Source organism: Danaus plexippus, chromosome 28 (genome assembly GCF_018135715.1).
Source record: "Danaus plexippus chromosome 28, MEX_DaPlex, whole genome shotgun sequence".
In the NCBI taxonomy this organism is placed as follows: Eukaryota; Metazoa; Arthropoda; class Insecta; order Lepidoptera; family Nymphalidae; genus Danaus; species Danaus plexippus.
Window position 1 is genome coordinate 787,654 of NC_083556.1, and position 27,932 is coordinate 815,585.

The 27,932-nt window shown below is 30.3% G+C and overlaps 1 protein-coding gene across 2 annotated transcripts; it reads left to right on the plus strand.

The window, feature by feature from the left end:
• Positions 1 to 180: 180 nt before the first annotated feature.
• On the plus strand, positions 181 to 27,885 carry LOC116776310 (uncharacterized). 2 transcript variants are annotated; one of them, XM_032669484.2, is made up of 10 exons: positions 181 to 270; positions 2,476 to 2,552; positions 16,207 to 16,302; positions 20,324 to 20,430; positions 23,571 to 23,719; positions 24,461 to 24,541; positions 24,940 to 25,089; positions 25,645 to 25,792; positions 26,397 to 26,532; positions 27,260 to 27,885. In XM_032669484.2, exons 2-10 carry the CDS (start codon positions 2,495 to 2,497, stop codon positions 27,439 to 27,441), a joined length of 1,107 nt encoding a protein of 368 aa, XP_032525375.1. In that variant the 5' UTR covers positions 181 to 270; positions 2,476 to 2,494; the 3' UTR covers positions 27,442 to 27,885. The 2 variants fall into 2 exon arrangements, with proteins under 2 accessions (XP_032525375.1, XP_061381338.1); XM_061525354.1 differs by lacking the exon at positions 181 to 270 and adding an exon at positions 763 to 782.
• The last annotated feature ends 47 nt before the right edge of the window (positions 27,886 to 27,932 follow it).

Genomic DNA, 27,932 nt, shown 5'->3' on the forward strand with positions numbered 1-27,932 from the left:
TCATTGCACAAAGCTAGCAAAAATATTAAATTTAACTGCAATAATTTAACAAAAGTTAATCTATATAAATGTATGTAAAAATAACAGCACGGTTAATACGACTGTTCAAGCTATAAACATATATATGTAACAAAATAATTAAACTTGTAGCGTATATTTAAAGAGCTTGTTGTGCAAACAGCTCAAGCCTTCACATTCAAGGCGAGGCAGTGTCGTCGGCGCCCGCGCATACAGCGCGCGTCCGCCATTTTGTTTGATCAGCTGTCAACGGTAAGCTATGAGGGGTTTATGTGATATAAAATAGTGCTAGTGTTTGTGTTATTATATTAAAAAAATATAAAGGTGACAGTGCTGTCTGTGATTACAATATTGCGTGGTTGAACACAAAAATATATACAGCCAGTCAGTTTTTGTGTTGCGCTGGCTTTGGGCTTGGTTATTGTTTATTTTTCAAGCCTTAAGTTAATATCGAGGGGATTCTTATAAGCGATTATTACTGCGGAGTATTGTTTTGATCCTGTCTTTGTAAAATATACCGTGATTATGTAGTTCTAAGGTTCGAACTCTTATAGCCGTGTTGGATACAAAAATATTATTGGTTATAAAATGTGACGTTATATCTATAGAATTGTATTTTAAATTTAAATTTACCTATAATTTAAATTTAATTGGTGATTCTTTATGTTTAGTTAAATTGAATTATATATAGAGTATTCTAAATATGTTCGCCTTCACACCGCAGCGCGTTATCTTGATGAGATTTTAATTTATCCTACTTAAGTGTACGTATCCAGAGATAGTATTAACTTAAAAAGTACATTACTTTTAAAGGAAAGAGCAAATTTAGACTATTTTTTTTTTTGGAATTATTTTCTATGATCTAACCGAACGTGTAAAAAAAAATATAATAATGTCTCAAAATGTCTCCGTACCTTAAGATTTAAATGCAATAAAAGATTTAACATACAACTCTCGCGTGAGGAGTATTTGCGTAATGCATATTAATATACATACATACCTGATTGGTAACACTATACCACCATCTTCGAGGTCGGTTAAACGTCTCATTTTCTCGTGTTAACACAAAAACAATTTCGTATATTTAATAATTCTAACCATGTATTACGAAGTCTGATTAAAATTAATGTGCAATACACAAATAATACGACAATATAACAAATTTAAACTAAAAAATAATGTCTATTAAGCTACCAATTTAAAAATGTCAGTATATTTAGGATTTATATAAATGAATACATCCCAGAATATGTTATCATTCGTACACTTAAATTGTAGTCATTATAGTTCTGGGACCGTACCAATGGACTCTATGTTGCTTCATCACGAGGATAATTTTAAAAGCTCGTCTCCATATTCTTCTCATTTCAATCATTTTTGCGTCCCTCACTTCATTTTTGTCTCGTATTTTAAAACGCCACATGACAACAAGTTCTGTACGTCGCAAGTCTGCATTATCCACTACGGGTTGTAAGAATTGTATATATATTGTAATGTGTCCGTCAATTGCATATAATTCAATCCTCCAGCGTTTCCAGCTGTAATTTGTAGCATTTCCAGGGTTTCGACACCTGGAATCATACATCAAAATTCCAGTGTATTGTAAACACCGTCAGCAATATTTTAATCCAAAGCTCAGGTCATACAACTTTATATATATATATATATTTTAATACAAGACAAGATCTTAGAGAATTTAGACTTATTATTCAAGAAGTTTCAATTTAAATTAATATAAACTAATGATATTTTTTATATTCATACTTTAATTATCCCAAAAAGAATTAGATAGTTAATCCTAGTTCGCATCTTCAAACTAATCACAAACCGTTTCCCGTTTCGCATCCGATAAAACGTGTAGTATAGAGTATACGCATAACAAATATTAAGCATCCTTATTAAAATACGTAGATAACTTAATGTGTAGAGCCTTCAGGTAAACTGTATCTAGCAATTAACGTAATTAATTGTTATTAACAGACTGTTACGGGCCGATGGTCTCTGGTAACGTTAGATTCATTAATTAATTATAGAGCATCTGTGTAATCATTCAACTGTGGATAGCGAGCGTAGTTCGAGGTTTTAGTTTTCAACCTACTCCGAAGATGTTAGTCATGTATGTTGTAATTATAAAAAAAAAATACCGCGAGCTCACACTGAATATATATATTTTATGGGATTTTATTTTAAGGATTTGAATTATGAGATTTATAAAAATAGTCTTATAGTGTAATTCAAAGAAATGTTTTTTTTAATGTCTCACATATTATCACAAACGGGAAATTCAATCGTGAAGAGTTGGATAGTGAACGTATTTCCACTTTTCTTTCACGACCTGCTACCTTTGTCTCTTCAAAATCCACATTCAAGTCAACAAAAAAACTTATATTTCAATGTAGTTTCATCATGTAATATCTTTTTACATATTCATCATATCTTTTATATCTTTTGTTCCAGATAAATCATTGAAATCAAGATGGCGTCGACCAAAATTATATTTTTGCTGTCACTCATAAATTACGTTTACGGGAAAGGTGAGTTTCATTAATAAAATTTATATTTATTTAAGCCATTAATATCATTAGAGAAAATAAATATTTTTATGTAGATGCCAAAAAAAATCAAGATTTAGATAATGTCAATTAGTGTCAATGAAATTGGCGCGTGAAATTCGTTGTCTTGTTTTGATGGCACTATAATTTGGATCATTCTAGCATTATTTTAGTAATGACCAACATTTAATAATACTTATTTAAATTGGTATTTTTCAACGTCGGGAATTGTTATAATTAATATTAATATGTTTTAAATTTGTCGTAATGTATTTTAATTTACCAAAGCTATAGTTAGTCTTTCTAATTCGTGTTTAAAACCCACGTGCTAACACACACAGTAACATCGAGGACATTTTCAATTTTGAAGGTTCATTGACCATCTACAGTACAATTAAGCATATTTTTTTGCGTCAAACTAACTGTCTGCTCGGTTCATTGGCGTTTGTTTTGTATTCTATAATTAACATACATATACCGTTTTGTAAATACGAAATATCTAAATCGTTGTTCTAATACTAAACGTGTGTCTAATTTTGTTTATTTCATATTCTATTTCTATTATATTTTTAAATATCTCAAACATTTTTGTCTTATTGCATCTGCGCTTAGATATTTGACAGTTATGACAGATGACATCAAATATAAAAATGGCGGGAAATCAAATTGTTTTAAAGGTTACTATTCAACTTGAATATTTAAATAAAATGTATTATTTATATTTATTTAGCATGAATGCCTGTATTATATACATATTACAAAATTACTGAGAATACTTTACATCACCGCGTAGGCTTTGTTGAAGGTTGAATGAGGACATAATCGAATGGCACACACAATAATGAATCTCAATACTACAGAATAAGGCTGAAATTTAATTGTTCACCGGCTTTGTTGTTTTATCCTATATGTATAGCGAATAAAATTGGACTCTATCTATATTATGTTAAAGTCGATATAACGATGACACTATTGTCGATTTTTTGTTTGCCATTTTAGGAATAAGGTCGCTTCCAGACGTGGGATGTTCTGAGTCACTTATTTAAAACAATTTAATTAAAATCCTTACAGTTTTCCTAATGATATTTTTTCTGATATAAATTTAATATGTGTATTTTAAAAACTTTCTTTATATTTAAGATATTTTTAACCAGAATTGACAAAAATATATATGACATAATGGCAACACAACCTCGATATTTATTATTTCCGTAACACTTATTTTAAATGGACTTATTTAGCAAAATACTTAGTAATCTTAATCAAGGTCAGGTTTTTACTGACAAATTGAAATATATTAAATAAAAAAAATATTCTTTTGACGGAAAAAAACCTTAAGTTTGTAATAATTACAAGATGAGTAAATATTATATATATAACGAACATTATAGGTTTTTTAAAAACAAATTTAGTTTTAGAACACCATTTATATGTTTAACTTGATAATTCTACGTTGTAAACGTCAGTGATAGTTTTTAATTAAAAATATCACCGTATATGTATAACCTACGTGAGTGTCTTCTAAATGTGCTCCGAGAATTAATGTTCATTTGTTTGCTTTGCATATTCATAATAGTTTGTTTGACTATAATGCAATGTATTCTCTTAGTTGTATAATAATGATAATTTAGTTTTAATATTTCCTGTCCAATAAAAAACCGATAAAAGTGTGAATGAAGACCTATATATTGGTCTTCGTACGTAGGATTTAAAAAAATATATATTTTAGTAATAGTATATCTATTCCTTTAAAATTTCCGAACGAAATTTTTAACTTGTTATAACTAAGGTCAGTTTAAACATGTTATAAATAAGGTTTATATCAGAAGTAAATCGATAGATAGATTATCTCTAAATATCTATTCAGAATTCAAAACTAGAAATTGAAAAGTACCCTAAGCTTATTCTCAATATCAGAAAAATAAAAGAGTCTATCGATATCGATAATACGACCACAGAATATAAATCGACACTTAACAATGACTCGCTGTCATCGATATAATGAGATAGCGTTCGCGGTAAGGTAACACCGCCGGGAAAAAAATGACGTCGCTTTAAAAATAGAATGCGTTCGTTAGTTTTTTTTTATTTTTATTAAAGTCTTTAATTCCTCGCCAGCCAGAACTTTTATTTTTATTACGCTCAAATAAGGTTTTATACTTAATTTTGCTGGTAACATTTACCATACAATATACGCGCTGTCATAGTGACACATCGCCGTTTCGATTCTTTTTATAGATAACTGCCGCTTTCAATGTATTTGAGCTATTTGCTGATGTTGTAAAGAAAATTTATGTGACGGAGACACAATGGTTGGATTCTTTTAAATAAAATTCTAAGTATATATTATAAATTATTCAGTAAATTGTAATGAACACTTTAATTTATATGCCATCAATATTGAGGCTTAGCTGGAAATTTATGCGTGATAATTCATTACTGTTTTATTCTCTCGTAAACATTTGACTTCCATGACTCTGTTGGAACTGTTTCAATTAATTAATTTCCAAAAGACGTGCTTACTATATTATTAACATATGCACGACTGAGGCGTTCGTGAACCTTATGTATGGCGCCATGCATGCACTGTTCGTTTCCCCTCGAAGTCATTATAGTCATTAATGCTATGCATGTTTTTGTTAGAATAACGAAAAAATACACACGAACATAGTAAATCATAAATGTAATTCAGTATAAAACCACACCACAAAAATATAAATTTAAAAATGTATCTTCCATTGAACTACTTTAAAATAAATAGAAACTGAGATTTAAATAACGAATGCACAGAGGATATATCAAATTTAGTGTCAAGAAAAACGCTATTATGAACTCGATATAATACAAAATGAAATAACTATATGTCCCCACAAACTTGATTGTTCAAATTCATTGAGAAATTGATATAATGAAAATTAAAACTCACGTTAACCAAACCAGCGGCCATTACAAAAACTTAAAATAAGAAACGGGATAAAAATAAACACCATCCTTTCTAGACTTACTTGGTAGTGCGTGAAAACAAAATGGCGGTATAAAATAAACAATTATAGCTAATTAATTGCTGGCGTCCGTTAAGTAGATATGTTTATAAAGGGGTATAAAGATGGCCGCGGTTAAGGCTCCATTGCTTTTATCTTTTAGTTTATGGCCGGATAATTTTTGTACATTTTTATTGTCTATGGTATAGAAATTGTTTTATTATGTTCTTTGTATGTGCAATTACATATAAATGGATCTATGTATGTGTTGCGTTAATTGGACTAGGGACGGGGTCGGTTGGGCCGTAATTGTTGCTTGAAGGACTAATTCGTTGCAAAACACTTTTGTTGCCGGAGGTTAAAAACCAAGAACGTACTTCTTAGAAGCCTCTTAGATAATTTAAAGGCCCTTGGGATGCATTCCGGGCCCTGCGATATGCTTAGCACAAGTTTGCATTCGCTACATACGAAGCGATTCCCGTTTCTCGTTAAATAAGCTACGTTGATGCTATATAAGATTTATTGAATTGAAAAACTATTAATGACGAACATGGGGTAAGCATTGAATTGAACTGTTTGACTGGAAATTACCTAAAATGTAATACATATATAATAATTCAATTAATCACTCATAAAAAAATAAGCTAACATATACAACATTAAGCAGAAATATAAAGACCTTTTTTTTGATACATAATATATATATATACATTATTATCTATGTTAATAGATAACCTTCTTTATATAAGTTACAAATTAAACCTTTATTAGACAAAAGATATCTGTTAAGGCCTAATTTAAAACCAAAAACTAATTACACAAATGACAGTTCTGTGTTCAAACGACAATGATATAAAATTAAAAAAAAATCAGCTATTAATAATTTGTATTGTATTCGTAATTCACCAATTAATTGGATTAAAAAAAAAATTTGAATAAAGACTTTATTATTTAAAAAGGTTAATCATAGATACAGAAGCATAGACAATATTAGTCTTACGAGCTAAACTGTGAAGTGCTGCCATCTAGTTAAAATTACCCCACATATAACATAAGTTACGCGATAATGTCAAAGTATATTTTATTCACATAGAAAATAAGTCAAATGTATGAAATACTAGATTAACTAAGATAGCTTTGTATCTTTATATTAAGGTAAACGATTTAACGAAACGAATTTTATGAGAAAGTATAAAGACATGGTAAATCAATGTCACATTGTCACTAGCTTTTATGTTGTTTCACACGACAAATCATCTCATTTAAAACATATATATATATATATATCACGGACCCATGTTATAACTAGTATTTATATAGTTCTTAAAATAATATATGTATTTGATATGCAAATAGCGAATAGACATTTCTTATAAGGACAAAAATCGATGTATTTTTGTTTTTAGATCGTAATTTTTTAGCTTAATGAACACTTTTATCGCGTTTTTAATAGTATGTTACAGTATATATAGGACATATGTGACCGTTAGCAAATAAATATATAGTTTTACTAAACATCGTACAAGTTCAAGGAAGCTATTGTTTAGAGTCACGTCCATAGCCAATACGCCTGCGGTCAGTGCACTTACTATAAGTTTACAGACACACTACACACGCAGCGTTTCTCGTTTTCTATCCATATAAATATTTTGTTACTACAATGTCCGAATATAATGACGCCTAAGTCTTTCGTGAATATTCATTTAAGGCACGCAAACAAATTTACTAATGAGACAAAAAACACAATTCAACTGACTTCTATATTTAAAATTTTAAATAATCTAATCGAAATAATACATATACAAGTTTCCACGTTCAGCTTAAATTTCATAAACCCTAATTATGAAGCAAACTCAGTCCTCTTCACGAAGTTAATATATACATCTCGAGTACTAAACACGTTAAATAGCTTTCGCTTACCTCGTACTGAATTTAATAAATGGAGATTTAAATCAGCACACCTACACTAGAACAAATAGTTTTTAATAGCACCTTTTATACTCTATGTAATCTGATGTCACTCTCATCTCGTCTTCGTGATCACGGCTGCTGCAAAGTAACCGAAACCTCGGGAGTATGTTGTTAGCGATAGTAAAAAAATGTGTTTAATTTTAATCGCAACACATACAGTCATTATATTTTATATACATATATATATTATCATAAATCATCATCATCATCAGCCTGTAGAAGCCCACTGCTGAGCAAAGGCCTCATCTCACATGGAGAAGGTTAGAGCATTAATCACCACGCTTGCTCAAGACGGGTTGGCGATTATTAGCCAAAATATATTATGTACTTTTATTATCATAAAAGTACATAATATATTTTACAAAATTTAAATGTCCATTTTTTTATTGTTTTTTTTTTATTTTGAACATAAATTTTGATTTAGATTAAGTTACATAAATGTTTTAAATATTGCTATTGTCTTACCATCACCAATTTTTTTATAACTTACAATATTAGGTTGGAAAAAAGAATATTTAATTCATTCTTGGTTTCAAAGCTTTAGTCAGATAAATTGTCCAACAGTCTAGAAGCGTAACAAAAACGCAGTTAAATGTGAATAGACAATGTAGATTTGACACCAACTATCCATAGATAAATAATATTTTGAGAGGCTAGTAGACTGTCACTTGTAAAAATCTTATATATTCTATATTCACAGACTATACACACTTACATATCTACACACGTTTTTCTCGCTTTGCAATAGAAAACAGAAAAATTTTGTTAAATGAAAATGAATTAATAAAATCGTTTACTATGTTGTAGAATATGTATTTTATGTAAAATAAAGAAATTTCAAGAACACACAAACGATATATAAATTGTTACGAATTATCAGAATTGTATTTCAAGGAACAAATCAAAACGAGTTTACTGAGGTCCGTTTGACCCTGTGTGTTACTTACCCTAACACACTTCGAAGACGAGGCTTAGAAAGTACTCAGCTTTGAATAGAAGTTACTTGGAGGTGGAGTACCTTTAAGTCGCATTATTATTGCTTTTCCTTTGACACGTAGATTGTGGGTCAAATATCAAATATATTAAAATATAAACAAAATGTTCCTTTAAAGTCTAATAAACTTAACGTGTTTAAGATCGTGTTTATCTCAAGCCTGCAGCATCACAGTTGATACGTACCTAATGTTTTCATACGTAAATCTTGTACTTTTTAACGTAGGTTATCTAAATAGAAACCGGAAACGGGTCATAGACGACATCTCGTCTTCGTTACCACGCTCGCTGCGAAGCGACCGAAACGTAGGGATTATGTAGTATAAAATAATAAAATACGCGTAGTATAATCCGTATATATTAGTTATTATTTGAATGTACACTCGCGAAAGCGTTAGATCTAACAACATAAATAGACTTCGTGCGATTCATAGAAATACGTGATTATGTGAGAAAATCTAGCCGTAAACCTGATTGAGACCTTACTCAATGAGGTAGTTTTAGGTGATATAAAATGTTTCTTGAATAAGAAATAAAAATGTATATAAAGACAGTATATTATTAACAAGGAATAAGCAATACGCTTACTTCAAGTTTCGATTGTGTTTAAATACGAATCGTTTAAAACCTACGTATATATATATTTTTATATATCAATAAGATTTCTCGATCACTGTTATGAATCTACTTACTTGTAATATAAATCACAATCATATATTTTTTAAAAGCACTTGTATAATATTTATTAAAAGAATCAATGGTACTGAATATTCTTCCCAATAACATCTCGGTGGCAATTAATTGTTACGTTTTATATAAAAAAAATTTACACGAAGGTGTCCTGGGTTCTTGAATACGTTCCAGATCGCTAAAGTTCTAAAGTGTACTTACGATGAGTTTGAATTACGACACACGTTAACAGATTTTCAATCTAAAATTACACACCATAGTGCTAGCAAGCTATTGAATGTTAAACGGGAAACGCTTCGTGTGTAGTAAACTTGTACTAAGCATACTGAATCTGTCACACTGTTGCGATGCGGTTTGTTTGTCTTGCCATCTAAGTATTGTTTCACAGATTAATGATTTATTTGTTTTTCTCTAACAACAGAATATCCACCGTATATTAAATGTCACTTCACACGTAATTGACATACACCACACGAAGCAATCATCTTAAACAATCAATGTATGTACCTATTAATATGTTTTATATTCATATTTCTAACGAATTTTAAATAAAAACTTCGCAGAAGAAAATATTATAGTAACTATAAGTAAGATATAAAATTTACGATCTAAATACTTTCATATAAAATATATACGTAAGTTAAAGTTCTTAATGAAAAAAAAACAGTTTTCTTATGTATAAAGCAATATTATTAGATATTTTTATTTGAATTTAAGTTAATATGAACAAAATTTCCTCGTAAATAAATAATTTATTGGAAGCATTTAAATATAAAAATTCAACTCGTAAGTATCACTGAAAACGTGTTCCACAAGCGCATATAAACAATTTTCTATGTCTCATAGAGTCGTGCTATAAAAATAGCTGTGACCATAAATTGGAACTGCCTTATTATAAACGAGCTTAAAAATAGATGAATCCTATTAATTCATATCGATGATAGGGATGGGATACTATCGATATACATATATTTTTATGTATATTGTACTGTGTATCTTATTTAGGACGTAAAAAATAAGACAAACCTTATTAGACAAGCAAACCTTATAGAACATATATTTTAATAGCTATTTTAATTAAGTTTAATTTGGTAATAATTCTACATAATTTATAAATATCAATGCTATAAAGATTTTAAAAATATTTTTTGTATAATCATTGTTATTTAATTGTCGCGTATATTATATTTTTATTTTAATAAAAAATAAATTTCAACAAAAAATGTATCTTCTAAATTCCTGAACAGCTGTCAAACGTCCTATATCTGTCATATTTTATGACAATGACGTTTCTCGATCGAAAAATAATAAAAACGCCACTAACCAAAAAGAAGAAATAAATAATAAAATACAAGAAAATCTAAGTTATATATATATATACTTAAATAAGATAATATTTTTATATACGCTAAGAGAATCCAAAAATATTATTTATTTTACAATACACTGTTTTTTTAACAAACCAGTCAAAGTTTACGTACTTTGCACATAAGTTTTTTTTTTGTACAAATAATATACGAGGAAAAACTAAAAATAAAATACATTTCAATCTCGAACGCTTTGACCTTAAACTTTAATGTTTTTACGTATTAAGAATTAAACTAGTGTATAAATAAACCGACATATCGGTTTTTCTTCATAAATATCGATGTGTCACATCCCTTCGTAACAGTTACCTCCTGCGCCACATTTCTCAATAAAAAATCTTACTTGGTCGACAGGTTAACGCTGGCCTATAATGTTCAAGTATTTTTCTCTACAAACCTGTCTCCGCGCTACCCGTGCTTTTTGTTACGAACTGTTAATTCTTCTTTCATTCACATGTATTATGTTCTCATTACTTTTCAAACTAACGTTTTAAGAAGTAAAATTAGGTAAGCGTTTTTTATAACCTATTAGCTTTCATTATATATTATCTTTTTTATTTAATTATAGTAACGCTAAGGTTAGAATATATACATATATCAGTTGAGAATGAATATTTTTTTGGGACTTTTTACAGTGACCTTACATAATCTATATGATTACGAAACGATTTTAATTTTCTAAGTGAAGATTGTTCAGAATTATGACTTGGAATTTCTTTGATTTAGCAAATTTAAAACTAAATAATTGTTTATAAGAATAATCATAGCTCATTTATTACAGAGATCTCAATATAACTACACACTAATGCCTATTACTTATTAGTGATTTACAGTTAGAGACGTTAGACATCAAGCACGCTGTTAGGAAACATGAGCACAGAGTAATGTTAGATAAAAAAACCTTATTTTAATTTCATGTCTTTATTTAATTATTAGTTAATTCATATAAGAACACCTGCTAGCTCTGTTTCTTACTTACTCTGTTTTAATTAGGACATAGCTTTTAAAGTCTTTCATGTTGTTGTATACTAGCTTCTGTCGGCGTCTTCACTCGTAATTTTTATAACAAAGGTATATTGATTTAAGTCCTAACTGTATACAAGTTATGTTGTATTATATTATGAGACAAATTATCTCTTAATTAGAAACCAGATGGATTTTTTTTTTATAAACAAACGTACATAAAATCATATTTTAAACGAGTATTCATATTTTTTTGAAAACGTGCGAGAGTATTACGTCTTAATAACATCGTAATTCTATCCACAATCGCCTAAATCATGTTTAAGCAACGCAATCTAAAATTTGCTTGTATTTTATCATAACTCAAGCAAAACTGATTCTTATTACAATAAACATAGATTATATTATTCATCGATGTTTAAACTATGACACTTAGGTTTCACGTGTTTGTGGTAATAGTTAAATAAAACACGTCGGTTATTTGACAGTTGACTAGCGTTGTTGCAACAAATTTTTACAAATCGAAATATATATGAGATGGTATTTTTTTTTTTGTAAATGTTTTTACGGCTCTGGATACGAGTCCTTTTGAGCTATATGAGATGGACTTTTAAAATGCTGCCAGTTATAAAAACATATTTTTATTGCTGTGTACTTTTAGGTAACCATCACATCTCGCGTGTTATTCCCGTCTTGCTAAAGTATGGGAACTGTAACGATGATCGAAATATCTTTGATTTTTATTTAATAAATTAATTGATATATATTTAACTATTTAATAGTTTAATGGATAGAATAAATGAACGTCCATATATATGTAATTTTTTTTCATTTGTATAATATCATTTTATTTTAAATGACTTGTTATTAAGCCAAAGAGTTTATTTACGTACAATCTTTGTCTTATCAGCATTAATGTGCGTTATCAAATGAGTATGATATAATATTAACTAATTTATAATAAGAACATATGAGACGAAACCTCTCAGCATTCAACGGATTCACCGTGCTGGTGCCGGGTCCATCGTTGCAGGGAGAGGAGCATCAACAGTGCCTGGGACTTGAGACCCAGATGTAGGTTTAACGGACACGTATCTAACGCGTTAAACGCTCACCTTCACTGTCCAAGCTCCTCTCTCTACCTAACCAAATTTGAAGCTAACCTTCTAGGGCTGCTGTCGAAGTGGGTTCTAAGAATAAATTGATGTTAGTCCTGGACCGGCCCAAGTCTTTTACTAGGTTGTAGAGACATTAAGCCGTTAGATTTATCTGTATTAGAAATATATATAAATTGCAATATAATCGTAACTTAAGCTAAGATATGTGAGGTGAAATATGTTTTGATAGTATCATGATCAAAGCAAAACAAGCCATCTCACTCGAGATAACAATTTCTACCCGCTATGCTTAGCACGAGTTTGCAACGTCACACTACACGAAGCGTAACCCGTCTCTACATGAATATGTATGAATGAAAAACTATTAACTATCCGTACGTAGTGGCGATTGAAACTTGTATTAAGGATAGTGTGAATTTTATTTACATATGCTATATTCTGTATTTATATCTGTACGTCATTGTACAGTATTATAATATCTCAATTTTTCTTATATGTGAATTCCGTTTGTCTGTCCGTGAAATCGGAAACTTTTTCAAGAGTGATAAGGCTCTGCTGGGGTTGTATTTTTACCACTTAAACCATTTAATATAATAATAGTTATATACAATACAAAATAAATATCTATATTTGTATATATTAATGTATATATTTATGTATGTTTTATGTATGTATATATATAACTCTATCTTTTATTTATTTCTCATTCTCTATTTTTATTGTATCTACACCATATTTCTTATCTAGTTTCCTCTATCAAAAGGCTTTCTGGTAGAGATATCTTTTAAGATATAAGTTATCCTTTGTGCATCACATTTCTTTTTTAAATAATGTAACTATATTCACTTTTGGTACATAAATAAATAAATAAATTCTACAAGGTACGTTACATTAGAACACGTGTGTAAACTCGTGAGTGGGAAGAGTAGTTACAGGTTACGGTCGAGTTAGAAACAGCGATTACAGCGAAATAGTGATTATAAGTATATTTTATTATCTGTATTAAAAATGACAGAACCGGCCGCGGCCCGTGATCACGGGAGTACGTGGTTAAAAAAAATTATAAACGCGTAGTAAATCAGATATTTTTTTTTTCAATGAATACACGCGAAAGTCATATGCAACTGGCATTGGGACCTAAAACTATTAAGGACGAAGATGATAAAAATCAATTCTTAGTTCCAGGTTCAGAAGAGAGAATAATAAACACGCAAACTTAATTATGATATAATTTTTATTTTGTAAGTAATTACTATCAAATGATTACCTTATACTTTATTGAAACAAGTTTAGGTGTGATTAGCTGATACAAACAGACATACAGCTATGATTATAGGATCTTATTTTTATTACAACCACCTACATATGTATATACCTCCTTCAATTGTGATATTGCTTCAATTGGACATACATACATACATACTTTTTATATATATAAATGTGTATAATGTATTTGTGTGTGTGCGTGTGTGTGCAAAGTGTGTGTGTAAACTATTTATTTAAGCATAATGTACACACAAACACATGTGTTAAATAAAAATGATTGCTCGACTGTACCAAATATGTTTGTTTAGTTTATACTAGTTTCTAGCGTGTGACAGTTGAGTTAGATGGAAATATAATAATTAATAGGGTTTATGACATCAATAGGAAAATATTTCTTGAAAAATAAATCTTATAAGGAATTATATGCAGGATATTAACTTAAATCAAACTAAGCTTTTAGGGTAATACGCGTTTTTTATTAATTTATAACTACATAACTAGTAAACGAACTGAAACGTCGGGATTATGTAGATATAATATAATAAAAAACGCGTTGTAAAAAAAAACTTAGCTTCGTTTTAATGTTCGCGCGAAAATTTTAGATGTTATAATTCCAGTTGCTCTCAAAGACCTGCACGTGTTCCAGATCCTCCAATTCTAAATCCAGAAGTCAGTGACAAAACATGGAATTACACCCGCAAATTAGCGTCCTTTATATCGTTCAAAGTCAATTCTAATATCAATTCCGTAAAATGCGCACAGACGTTCAGAAACGGTTTCAACTCATAAGTTTAATGTTTTTTAATTATTATTATCTCAATATATCTGTCTGTAATGATATATATACATATATAATTTAAACAACACAATAGGCCGAAATAGAGGTGTGTTCACACGGAGGGCCGGCGTAGCGTGACGGACGTCTACCCCAGACTTATTATGTAACTAGAGCTTTCTATTTCAATGTTTTTATATAATAATATATATAATATAATATAATAACTCATTTCTTATGTTAATGTGAACTTGACCTTAAGAACTTTCGTATGATTAAGAGATTACGTCATCACGGACAAGGATGTTATAAAAATGCATGAATTAGCATGAATTAGAAACAAAATGGCCGATCATGTATTATAAAAATGTACGCTATAGAATAAAATTCAACTAAATATTGAAACTGTTAATAAAATTAACTTCGACTTTTACTTCCGGGATATCGCGTCACAGGCGCTTCAACAATTGAACTATATGCGCTTATAGTATCTTTGAGGTTATTTTCAAGACAAACCTTTTTTTTATGAGATTTTGTCGTGTTTCATCCAAATAGTACTCAATATTATAATTCGTCCAACAAATACAACGTTGACATTGGCATAATATTCCAATTTCAGGGCGAATGAAGCCATAGTTTTAAAAAAATATTTTTACTTATACTAGTAATAAGTAATTTAATTAAAGTTACTACTAAATTGTGAGCGTATCTGAGCGTATTTTTGTTCCCTATAAGACGGACAAACATGTCTAAAGATATTTGTACACAATGGGCGCCATTTAAAATTGAATGTTTATTGTATTTTTGAACCCTATTTTTACGTATTCTCTTTCTGTTTTAAATCGTGCTCAATACTATTATATAACATTATTTTGACAAGACTCATGTCATTTTTTTTTTTTTGTAAATGTTTTTACGGCTCTGGACACGAGTCCTTTTGAGCCTCATGTCATGTTTAGAAAAACGAATTGTCATCACAACAAATAACTACATCAGATTTAAACTCGTGTAAAGAGAGTTCTGGAATATTCTAAGATATTTAACCTTAAACAAATATTTAGAAGCATTTAAACAATGTCGTATATAATAATACCAAGAACAGTTCAATATACCAGATAATAGTACAGCATTTTATAAAGCAGTAAACCTCATTCTATAATTAAAAAGCCGAGTTATAAAACGGACAAACGGTATTAATAAAAAAAAGCATCGTTGCGATAACCGTATTTGCGGATAATAAAACCTTTTTACATTCTATGCAGTGAATAAAAATGTTCTATAGATAATTTGAAATGTTTCAATCGACTAATATATAATATATCGGATATTTCAACTTTTTTCTATTACTTCTAGTTTCGTCTAACTTTTATTGTCATAATATGTAAACTTTTTGGTGTCAATGTTCTATTATTTGTGTCATAAAACCTTTGTGCTGTCAATGTCAACAGTGCAGCCGCTTTTAGTATTGTATTAAATCCTCCTTACTGTCAGTAAAGTGTTTATTACTTCCAGGTTCCCAGGCCCAGATCGAGTGCTCTCCAGAATACATGAAGGTGGTCGTGCCGATGGATGGAGACAGAAAGATCTCTTATCTCGACCAACTGAAGGGTGAGCATTTATTTCATATTTCATTAATTTATTGCCATACTTAAAAATATGTTCTGCGTTAAATTATTTGCATATTTATTTTAAAACATTTGATGTAATTAGACCAAGCATTTATATTTATAAATAGATATATATTTGAAGGAATATTTTAATAATCTTAAAACAATACTAATATCGGTTTGATTGCGTCAATAAAAAATAATGCAAATTAATAAATTTTGTCTCAGTTTGTCTGTGTCGTACATGATCTCAACGATGATTTAAGGTAATTTAATTAGACATTAAAAGTACTTACAGGTAACAGAAGTGTACCTGTGCTTATAACTTTTATAATAATTAATAAAAATCTTAACTTATAACGCTCCTTACTTTTGAGCACCTTTAAATTCAATTAAGTTTAAATTAAACTTTGACATGAAAGGAGATGAAAGTATATATAAGAACAATGGAACCTTAAAGAAATCGTCGGTGGCATGAGAATGTATCACAATAGCTCTGTATATGGACAAACTGACACCAACTATACAATATGATGAGGACGTGGAACCCAGCGAGAGAATCAAGCTTGGACTCAATGGAGACGTTTCCATTATCATACACACGATTTGATATTAAATTACCACTTAAAATATCTTTATGTATAAAAAAAAAATCGTGTTACTTACACTATTAATAACTCAAGAACGGGTGTATTGATTTGGCTGAAAGTTGGTGGAAAGATAGCTTAGAACTAGGGAAAGGATATAGGATATTTTCCATCAGAACGAAGAAGAAAAAAAAAGTTGATAAAATCCAAAATGATCTTATTTACTTCTAAGGAGGAACAGAGTTCGCCGGGACAGCTATAAATTACTAATTCTGAAACTAACTCAGACGGAGTCGCGGGCCACAAAACACGTTTAAAATAAAATAAGAAAGTGTGTACAGATTATTATTAGATAACTTTGCTAAGAGTAAACTTAAGTTCCAATAGAATATGTTAATTTTTATCTATTTTCCTTTCATTATTTTATATTCGTCAAGTCTTTTTTTACCTTACTGGCAATACATGTTTACTAAATCTATGCATTTTTAATTTTATTAATATTGTTGTTACGTTAACTATAACTGCAAAAGCGATCAAAAAGTAGCTACGTTATAATACTTAAATGTGATAAAATCAACTCGTTGTAAGCCAAAAAAATAATTAATTTATAGATTATTTTCGTTTAATCTTTTAAGTTGTTTAAAAATCAATATTACAATCTTGTGAAGAGGAAAACAAGAAAGAAATCCGATGACATTTCAATCACAAATTGTTTTTTTTTATGCTATGATTTCATTCGCACTGGATTCGTGCAATATTCAGCCAATGTCAGCGATTTTATTTGTTGGACGAATAATAATCTTGAGTACCGTGTGGAGGAAACACGAAGGAGTTTGTAGAATGAAATAAAGGCGTTTATTTAATTATTATTAATATTTTTTTATTTTATAGAACACTCTAGTTAATAACAAAAAGTTACTCACACTACACAATAGTTTGAGCATTACTTTGTCATATCTGACAAGTGTCAAAACGTCAAATAAAACAGATAAGAGAACACACCAATTGCCCAAAATTTAATTAACATCGATAGAGTAATTTAAAAAAATAACAAACAGACATACCCTAGTATAAATTATAATAACAATAATATTTGTTTACAACAATTAGTTTTCTCTGATATTGTCTTTTTTACTATTTACCTGTTTTTATAAACCTATATTAAATATTAATAAAATCATTAAACAACGATAAATTAAAACCGTAATGCAATGAATTCTTTCAGGAATTAACAGTCATTATATATATACATGTGTGTGTGTGTGTTTGTGTGTGTGTGTGTGTACACAAAATATTCATCTTTAAATGTTCCAAATCTTCAGCGTATGTACAAGTAAAACTAATTCCAATATCAAACCTAATGATGGACACCTCAATAGACGAACAGCAACAGAATAGTTGACGTGAATTGTGGCTCTCGTTTTGCATTCTGAGGTAACGTCCAAAGGAATTACAATTTCATGAGCCCGTGTACGGAACGTACGTACTTATGTTACTTCAAGTAACTCTATCAGCTGTTGTAATTATATCAGTTTCGTTATGTATGTTACATTATATCGCTCAACTAAAGCCTTTGACGTATAACATCAGAAATGAGACGATTTTTAAACGAAATTAAAGTGAACCTCACTTGCAGTAACTAAATGTTTTCACTTATTCTGTTCGAACTGACGAGACTAATATATATAATTGTAAATAAAATTAAAAATCTAGTATATATTTTTATATAAACGTGTATGTAATATGTATGTATATGGGAAATGTTAAAAATTATTAAAAATCAGTCTTACCATCAATAGCTCTACGTACAAACGTCCTCTTACCATAAGTGTTACTTAAAAAAACAGAGATGTCTAAGTTTTGTCGGTCATAAATCTACGTTCATGAGATAAGGCGGATATTGTATGACAAACATACATAATATATTGTATTATTTAATTTACTTATATCTGAAATATGTGATCATTAATATAGTTGGTATTTGTTAAGAAGTTGTCACAAATTAGCATCAATAAACGCTGTATAAATACAGGGATCGCCGGGATACAGAGGTAGCTACCGCGGAGGCTCTGTAGTAGTAGTAGTAGGCTCTGTTGTAATGAACTAGATTTGTATCAGCGACCTTCATGTGTCAAAGTGATGTATAGATAATAATTATAATATATTAAAAAGTTAATAATAGTAACTAAATAAACGCCTTTGATCCATTCTACAAACTCCTTCGTGTTTCCTCCACACGGTACTCAAGATTATATTTCGTCCAACAAATAAAAACGTTGACATTGGCTGAATATTAGACGATTCCAGTGCGAATGAAGACAACATAAAAAAATAAAAAACTGAACGAATTTATTTAATTATTTGGCAGTTCTGACACAAAGAGAATGATTTCATAAATAACTACGAAACTTGTCTTGAAGTCTTGAAGCCGAGAAAAAAAAAAAAATAATCACTAACATGTTGTATTTATTTCAATATCATTAGATATTAAATGATATTCATTATTATAACGAAATCATAATATTTCTTCATCGGAAAGTAAAATTCAGGAAGGTTTCAGAGATAATAAGATGCAGAGCGGGAAAGACTCGCTGCTGGTTCAATTAAATGAGATCATGAAAAAACAAAGTATCGCGTATTACAATATATTTTCATACTTGTATAAATGTAGATATAAAATATATCCCTTATACATAATGATAGTATTATTTTATTTACAAATTGGTGTATTATCTACTGTTTTGAGGGCATATTCTCTTGCCATAGCTCGTACCTATTTTAATCCACTCATAGATATTTAGATGAAACAATTTTTTGTAATAAAGATGTTTAACTTTCGCGAGTGTTTAAATAAAACTAATATTTTACGGATTATACTACGAGTTATTTTATTACTTTAAACTATGACTACCGACCTTTCGGTTACCTTCCAGCGACCGTGCTCACGAAGACGAGATGTAAATAATAAGAGACGCGTAGTAAATCCGTAAATATTAGTTTTATTTATTATTTATAATATACTATAATACATATATATATAATATTAAACATCAGACTGTGTGTAGATTTGTTAAATTACGTCTTAATTAAGGTCAGTAATTGAAATTCATATCTATGTTATACATTGTCCTCACTAACAATTCCAATAGTTTATGAGTAAAAGATAAATATAATAAACAGATGCACACACAGCTGACCGCATCCCTCACCAGCAGCTGGACGCGCTGTCTAACACCTTATTGTCGTATTTAAACCTCGTGATTATCATATTTTTGACACCGTTAAACAATGCGTGTCAGTTCTGAATCATTTTTACTTATCAATGATTTTTTACACCTCATCCCGATGGAAGAATTAATTAGAATATTTTAGTATATATTGATTTTAATATGAATGATTGTGAAAGTCATTGTTTCTTTGTTGCTATGTCCACAGACTACACCCCCTGTGAGCCGATTATCGAGGGCAACTCGGCGACCTTCATGTTAGATCTTCAGGAGTACCACAAGTGCGCCGTCACGAGGGTCCTTAATAAGATTACTGTGAGTAAATTTTCTTTGACAGGAACTCGTAATTTTAACAATACTTACTATAATACCAGTTGCTTTGACACTAAACCTACCTTCTTGAGTATCTTAAGACCAATTAAGATGGGTACCTTTTAGTAATGATGACATTAATTAAAAATCGCTTAAACACTATACTACTACTACTACTATACTTCTACTACTACTTACTAAATTAATCTTGAAGCTTGGATACAAGACGCGCATTTTTTGTTTATTAGGAGTGTGATAATAATGAGATGTATTGATTTAAGACTTTCGCGAGCATTCATTTTAATGAAACTAATATTTTTCGGAGTATCGGTTGCTGCAAAGTAACCGAAACGTCGGGAGTATGTTGTTACTGAAATAATAAAACACGCGAAGCATTCCGAAAAATATTAGTTTCATTTAAGTGTTATTAATATTTAATTTTTATGAAATAAAACTACAAAATAAGCCACTCGCCATGATGTCTGGGACGCCATACAGAGCGCATGACGTCACTTCTAAATCGGAGCATCAACACGCATGACGTCACACTTCGTATTGTTAACTTTCACTATTTTTAACTATATCGGGTACTATTTGAGTGTTATATTAAAATGTAATATAAAATAACAAGCAAGGATTTGCTAGGACGGGCAGCGCTAATTTGCCTAGAATCGATATATTAATCCTGGGAGAGTTTTCGCCATCAAATAAAGATTTTTGTTACACAGAATTCCGAAATGACAAAGCTTCCATATAAGCATATAATATAATTAAAACTATTATAAGATATGCTCTTTCCGTGGCATCTGATGTTCGTTTTTTTCTATCTAGATGACATTGAAATTTTGTGGGCATACAAGACGGTTTCATGAGGGTCTGTGACACGGATCCCATCCAATGACATCTCATACAATTATCCATATGATATGGAACTGAAATTTGAATAAGCAACAATGTAACAGGAATGAGGAATAAAACCTAACCTCGAAATAATTTAACATTTTTACATTAAGACCTCATACAAAATATTATTACCAAATACGTTTTATACACTATAGTAGAATCTAGAAAACGATGTAACAACTTACATCAAAGCGATCTTCACCAAAATAAAGGTGAATACTGGACAATATTGTTTTTGAATCTCGCCTTGCAAGTTTAAACTTGCTTCGTATTGTTTTATTGTGAGGAACGTACACAAATAACTTATCAGGAGTTTTTAAAGATGTGTTCTGACACTGGGCGACCTCACACAACTTATACACTTTCGAATTCATATGTAATAACACAAAATAAATTGATTATTTAATGGGCGCAGAGTACTTGGGTCTTATTTATTTAGACGTGACGTCACAAGCGACGCCATGACACCGTCAAGCGTTTTCGCGCCGTATTAAAAATGGACAGAAAACTGCAATCATTTGATTTTAAAAAATCCGAATATTCTTAAAATAAACAATATTTCGTATAAAAAGACGTCATACAAAGGAATTTCAAAATTTGTCGTCATAACAATTTTATTCATCCACAAAAGTTTCACGTCTTAAAGAATTTATACATATTTTAAAGAAATTGCTGTCAACCAATTCTCTAAACTGTCCACTTATCAAATCAGTACGAAGTACAAAATATACAAAACCTTGAATACAATGAGAATTGTTAAAGTTACTTCTGTTAGATGAAATTGAATTTGCGTTGTCTAATTAAACATAGACATAGTCCAGTCTTTCATTGATTGATTGATCCTTACCAAATGAATGCCAAATTAAAAGTACTTATGTGATTCACCGAGTCATATCTGCTCTCTAAAAGTATTTAGACACCAATGTCAAACGGTGAAGGAAAACATCGTGAGGAAACCTGGACTTGTAATTTGCAATTATAAGTTTGAAATCCGCAGTCTGCCTTGAGCAAGCGTGGTGATTTATGCTCTCACCTTCTCCATGTGAGAAAAGGCCTTCGCTCAGCTGTGGGCACTAATAAGCTGATTATAATGAAGCAAACTTGAAGTAAGGATACTAAAAAACAGTGTCTTGTATCCAAAGCTGCCTTACGTGCGAGAAAGCCCTATCATATAATTCCTCCCTTGTACTAAAATACTCCTAACTACTCCGAAAATGTAATAGAATACATTCAGTTATACAAATACGTTAGACACTTCTGTTCGGAAGCTGACAATAACTACCAAATAATAAATAAAACTATTATACAGATACTAAGCGTTTTTTATTATTTTGTAACTACATAATCCCGTGGTTTCGTTTACTTTACAGTATACAGCAATGATCACGGACAGACGAAATAAGTGTCTAACGCTTTGTAACCAAAAAAATTAGTTTCCTTTAAATGTGTACACGTTAATCTTAGTTACCATTACCAAATAAACTAAAGAGATATAATAAAACTTCTTGGAATTAATACCGAATGCTACAATAAAAAAAATAATAAAAAATGGCGTCGAGGCATCTTTGTCAATCAATGCCGCATCCACTCCGCTCACACAAATTGCGAATGCCTTGCATATTAATGATACTATTGAATGCATTGCAAAACACAATAAAAGTAACGAACTCACTAATGTTATTACGTAACAATTAACATATTCTTTGTACTTCGATGCATTTTCAGTTTAAAAAGTATATAAAATAATATATATTAGTAGTAAAAATCGTTTCATATATATAATTAAGATATTTTTCCTATATTTATTTTGCTATAAAGTAATTCCAATATGGCTGCCGACACGTCTGAAACACTTCCTGGTTTTTTGTAACGAGACATCCTAGCCTTGATTCTAGTTTTTGTTATGTAATCTTCATCATGTACTTCTCTGGTTACATGTTTTAACTTCTTGTTATCTCCAACATTCAAACTTAAATAACTGTTCATAATATCTCAACCAATTATTATTATTAATGAAAAAATTACTATTACGTGACATTGGCAGACTGTAGCATGCACGTTTAAAAATTAATATAATCGTTAAAAAAATTAAATGTAATACAAAACAACATCGTGCAATTTGTTTTAAACCGTTATTTCATTTTAAAGTGAGTTTTAGCAATTATTTTCAAAGGTCAATATAGATATTCGATAAACATAATGAAGTGTAATATATTATATTTTATGTTAATTCAAATCAGGGTATACGGACTTATTATCACAAAGTCGTAATAGAGGACGCGTCGGGCGGGCGAGACACGGTGAGAGTAAGGTGTGTTGTAAGCAACAAGCTGAGGGCACTCTCCAAACGGGCCGTCGAACCATTCCCAGTGGACTTCAATGAGCCAGAGTGAGTATTATGAGTGAAAATATACACAAAAGAGTGAAAAAAGTAAAAATATTAATCTGACAGTACTGTTTTGACGTTAAATGTCAACAATTATTATTTTTTAATGCTATGGCTTCATTCGACCTGGAATCGTGGAATATTATGCCAATGTCAACGTTTTTATTTGTTGGACGAATTGTAATCTTGAGTATTGTGTGATGTCATCGATTGCTAATTAGTTAGAACACAATAATAATAGTGACATTTATATATGTATTTACTTTGTCAAATGTGAATTTTCTTTTTCACTTTTTTTTTACATTCATTGTATTAGATAAGGGCTAAAAAGTAGGTTTTTTATGAATATCAAAGAATGGTTAAAATAATATAAATGTTTAAATAAACTAATCGATAGTGAAAAGAGCAATGAATGGGTTATAGATACGTTCCAACAATAGTTGAAATGATTTTGGTTTAAGACCAAACAAACAACATATTTATAATTCAAATACTACCAATATTATCGGGTAACTTCGCGTATTTTATTATTTTAAAAAAACTACATACTTTTGACGTTTCGGTTACATTGCAACCGTGATCACGAACACGAGATAATAGTTTTTAATATTAATATCAATGATCATAAAACATAACAAAAAATATATGAAATTTTACAGAAATACGTCTTTGATTCTTGCCCGTCCCTGTAAATATTAGTAAATAAATTAATGAAATCTATATTTTTGTCTCATTTTATTTAAGTGTGCTCGACATCACGAGGTACATGGAGGGCAGAGCGCCCGAACCGATGCTGGGGGCTGTGGTCAAACAGAACGGAAAGCAGTGAGTGATTGTGACATGACTAAAGATATATAGAGATTTAATTAGGTATTAGACAATATTATTTTTTAAACCGATACACATTATATTTTATTGCTTTATTTTACTGTAAAAGAAACTTGACATTTGTCATATATATATATATGACAAATGTCAAGTTTCTAAACAGCAGTTCATGGTTCCATGCCTGTAGTTTTGGGATCAGGATGAAAATTGCCTGTCCTTTTCCAGGATTCTGTCTATGTCTATATCAAAATTCATCAAAATCAGTTCAATGGTTTAGACATGAAAGCATAACAGACAGACAGACAGAGTGGCTCTCTCATTTATAATATTGTTGTTCATATATGTGTCTCAATTTCACTTTTTATTTATCGATTGCCTATTCTCATATATATCAGGGTGTCGGGTGAGATCTCAGTGAGTCCGGGCACTCCCCTCTCCATGGACATTTTCCTGGACAACAGCTCTTCCCCGGTGTACGGCCTGCTGGTCAACTACATGCATGTCACCGACACTGGGAAACAACAGGAGACTATCATATTCAATGGGTACGTCTGATGATAGATACAAATGTACTTTGTTTTTTGAGCTGCGGTTTGCTTCATACTGAATTTTGTCAATATCTTATCATTATTGTTTTATTTAGTGGAAATTGTTCTTATGATAAAGACAGGAAGGAGCTTGTTTTATGATGTAATGGCCATTTTTCAAAGAATCTAAGTGATTAAAAACAACCATGTCGCCTGTCACAGATAATATGTCAGAATAATTGAATGTTTTTTAAATGGAGCCCGAATTCAGTCTTAACGTTTTTGTCTGATATACGAAATTTAAAGAACGTGATGGTTGTTTTAGATTTTTCGTTTGTTCACATAAATCACTGATTTATTGATATCCTTAGCCCTGGTAACACTTACTTGGGTCATTGAACTGATTTCAGACAGTTTACACGTTACGTGATAAGATTAGTAAATTCGGAACTTTTAAATATTCCTAATTTTGACAGTGAAGACTCGTACTAAAGATATGTATAACTATATCTTATATATGAAAACTCATACTTAAGATATTTTATAACTATAAGTTATATTGCTTTATTACAGATGTTCCGTCGATCCTTATCTATTTGATAACTTCGTGACGTCAGACGGCAAAAACTTGACTGCTAAGTTCAGGGCGTTTAAATTCCCTGATACTTCATACGTGCTCTTCAGAGGAACTGTCACAGTGTGCCTCGACAAATGTCAAGGAGTGAGTATAAATATATATATACATATAGGATTCGGACAAAATTAAAAAAAAATATTGTCGTACAAAACTAAAAATTTAAATAACAATCGAACCTTAACTGGAGTTTGTATTAAAGATTTTAACTAATTACTATCCGCAACCAGAAAAACTTAAATTTAATTTGCTAAGACAAATACTTTCCCGCGCAAAAGTGAATAAACCAAATGTCAACGATCTAATGACACTTCGGGTGCGTTCAGGAGTTTTTTAGATTCGGTTCGAATTAAATGTGTGTTCCCTAAATATATATATGTATGTGTGGGTGTTAAAGTCTACATATATATTTTATCCTATATAAGTTGATTATTTTTATATTGAAGGGAAAGCAATTTTGTCTGCATGCAAAAAATAGTATGCATCAATAAATGTAAATCAGGGATCCAACAAAGCTTTTACTGCCAACCTGACTGTCAGAAAAAAAAAATCATATATTTAGTTTTTGGCTTCATTCCCACTGGATTCGTGGATATATAATGCTTGGAATAACTTTTAAATCAGATTCTTTGACTTTGACATATTTTTGACAGTTTTTAAATTTTTAACGCCCTAAAATCTAAATCCAAAGGTCCAATGCACGAATGGCGTGACAGCGTACGGCAGAAGACGCCGCTCCATCGCCGGCACTTCGTCCAACAAGGTTTACGAGGTGTCTCTCACTACTATCATAAAGGTCGACTGGATGGGCGGCAACAGGGAGGAAGGTTGGTCACGAGGGTTCATTGATACTGTATTATTATACTAGTTTCTGCCAACGACTCGACAAAGAGTTGCGCTCGGGGACAAATTTATATAGTTTTAAAACTATATATAACAAACCGCCAGCGACATTTGGTGTGTCACGTATTTATACGATATAATAGTTGTTCCTTGACCCTGCGGTAAAAGAAAATTTTTGATTAAATTCTTATATCTAAGCTACATTACTTTCAATTTTCATCAATGTCTGTGTAGTGAATTTTAGCTGAAAGACTAACATTTATCTGAAAGACTAACAGAGATCCATCCAGCCGCACTCACAAATTTTCACGTTTAAGCATAATGTATTTCGTTGTAATATAGTTCTATATAAAACGAGTCACTTTAAACTCTTCATCATTAACGATCTAGTCTTTAATTTAAAATATCTTATCCTAATATCTATGTGTTATATATTTTGGACATTCTGCTCAGTTCTATAAAGTCATGAAACTTATATAAAAAGTGACATAAAATTGTTATAATAAGAAAAAGAGAATATTGATAATAAAAAGGAAAATTGTGTTCTTTTAATTAATATCAGACTATAAAACTATAATAACTGACAGATCACAAAACTACTTACCGCGACTTTTAATATATATATTTTAATAAAACAGGGTATACGGAACAAGCGATGCAATTTTTTACATTTTCTATGCAAGTCTTATAATAATCCGATTATTGTTTCAGAGGACGTTTTGACTCTGTTGAAGAATCTGAAAGTAGCCAATCAGAAGCTTGGCGATGAAGACGCGGCCACCGTCTCTCAGACCAGCGACCTCGTTTACAAAACAAACAACGGCAGCGTTAATTTACCCGCCTTTATAATTATGTTCATAAGTCTGGCAGCACTGTTCAAGATGGCGGTTTGATTTTGACAAGTAACCGAAATGTCAAAGTCAGAACGTTATAGCATATTTTATGTTAATTTTTTAACATATCAAGCTTAATTTTTAACTTAACCTGTACGATAATGATGTAATATGAAGTGACGAACAAGAGACGTTGAATGAGACAGAAATGGCGGGAAACAACGACATCCTGACGAGTTAGTTTAAGTTAAAGTGATTTAATTGTAGATATAAGTGCCTTTTAAGTAATGCTATGCTGAGTGCATTTCACTAGTCCTACAATAAACGAGTGTTAATACTCCTCACAGTTGACACCTTCCTTACCAACTAGCGATAAGACACGACCTGCCATCACGTGACGGAACTGTAATAAAATATTATATAATTGTGGTGCTCACGATAATGTTGAATTTTTAAAATTAATAATATTAACTAGCATTAACAGAATAAAAAATAAATGCTTGAGTTTTTGGTTTTTTTTTACGCCTAAAGAATCCTTAATGTTTTATGTG

What these genes read in the sequence shown, in the direction of transcription:
- LOC116776310 (XM_032669484.2), top strand. Translation starts at nt 2,495, where the DNA reads ATGGCGTCGACCAAAATTATATTTTTGCTGTCACTCATAAATTACGTT. An exon ending in AAATTACGTTTACGGGAAAG is followed by an intron (nt 2,553 to 16,206) that starts GTGAGTTTCATT and finishes TATTACTTCCAG; the next exon opens with GTTCCCAGGCCCAGATCGAG. An exon ending in GGGTCCTTAATAAGATTACT is followed by an intron (nt 20,431 to 23,570) that starts GTGAGTAAATTT and finishes AATTCAAATCAG; the next exon opens with GGTATACGGACTTATTATCA.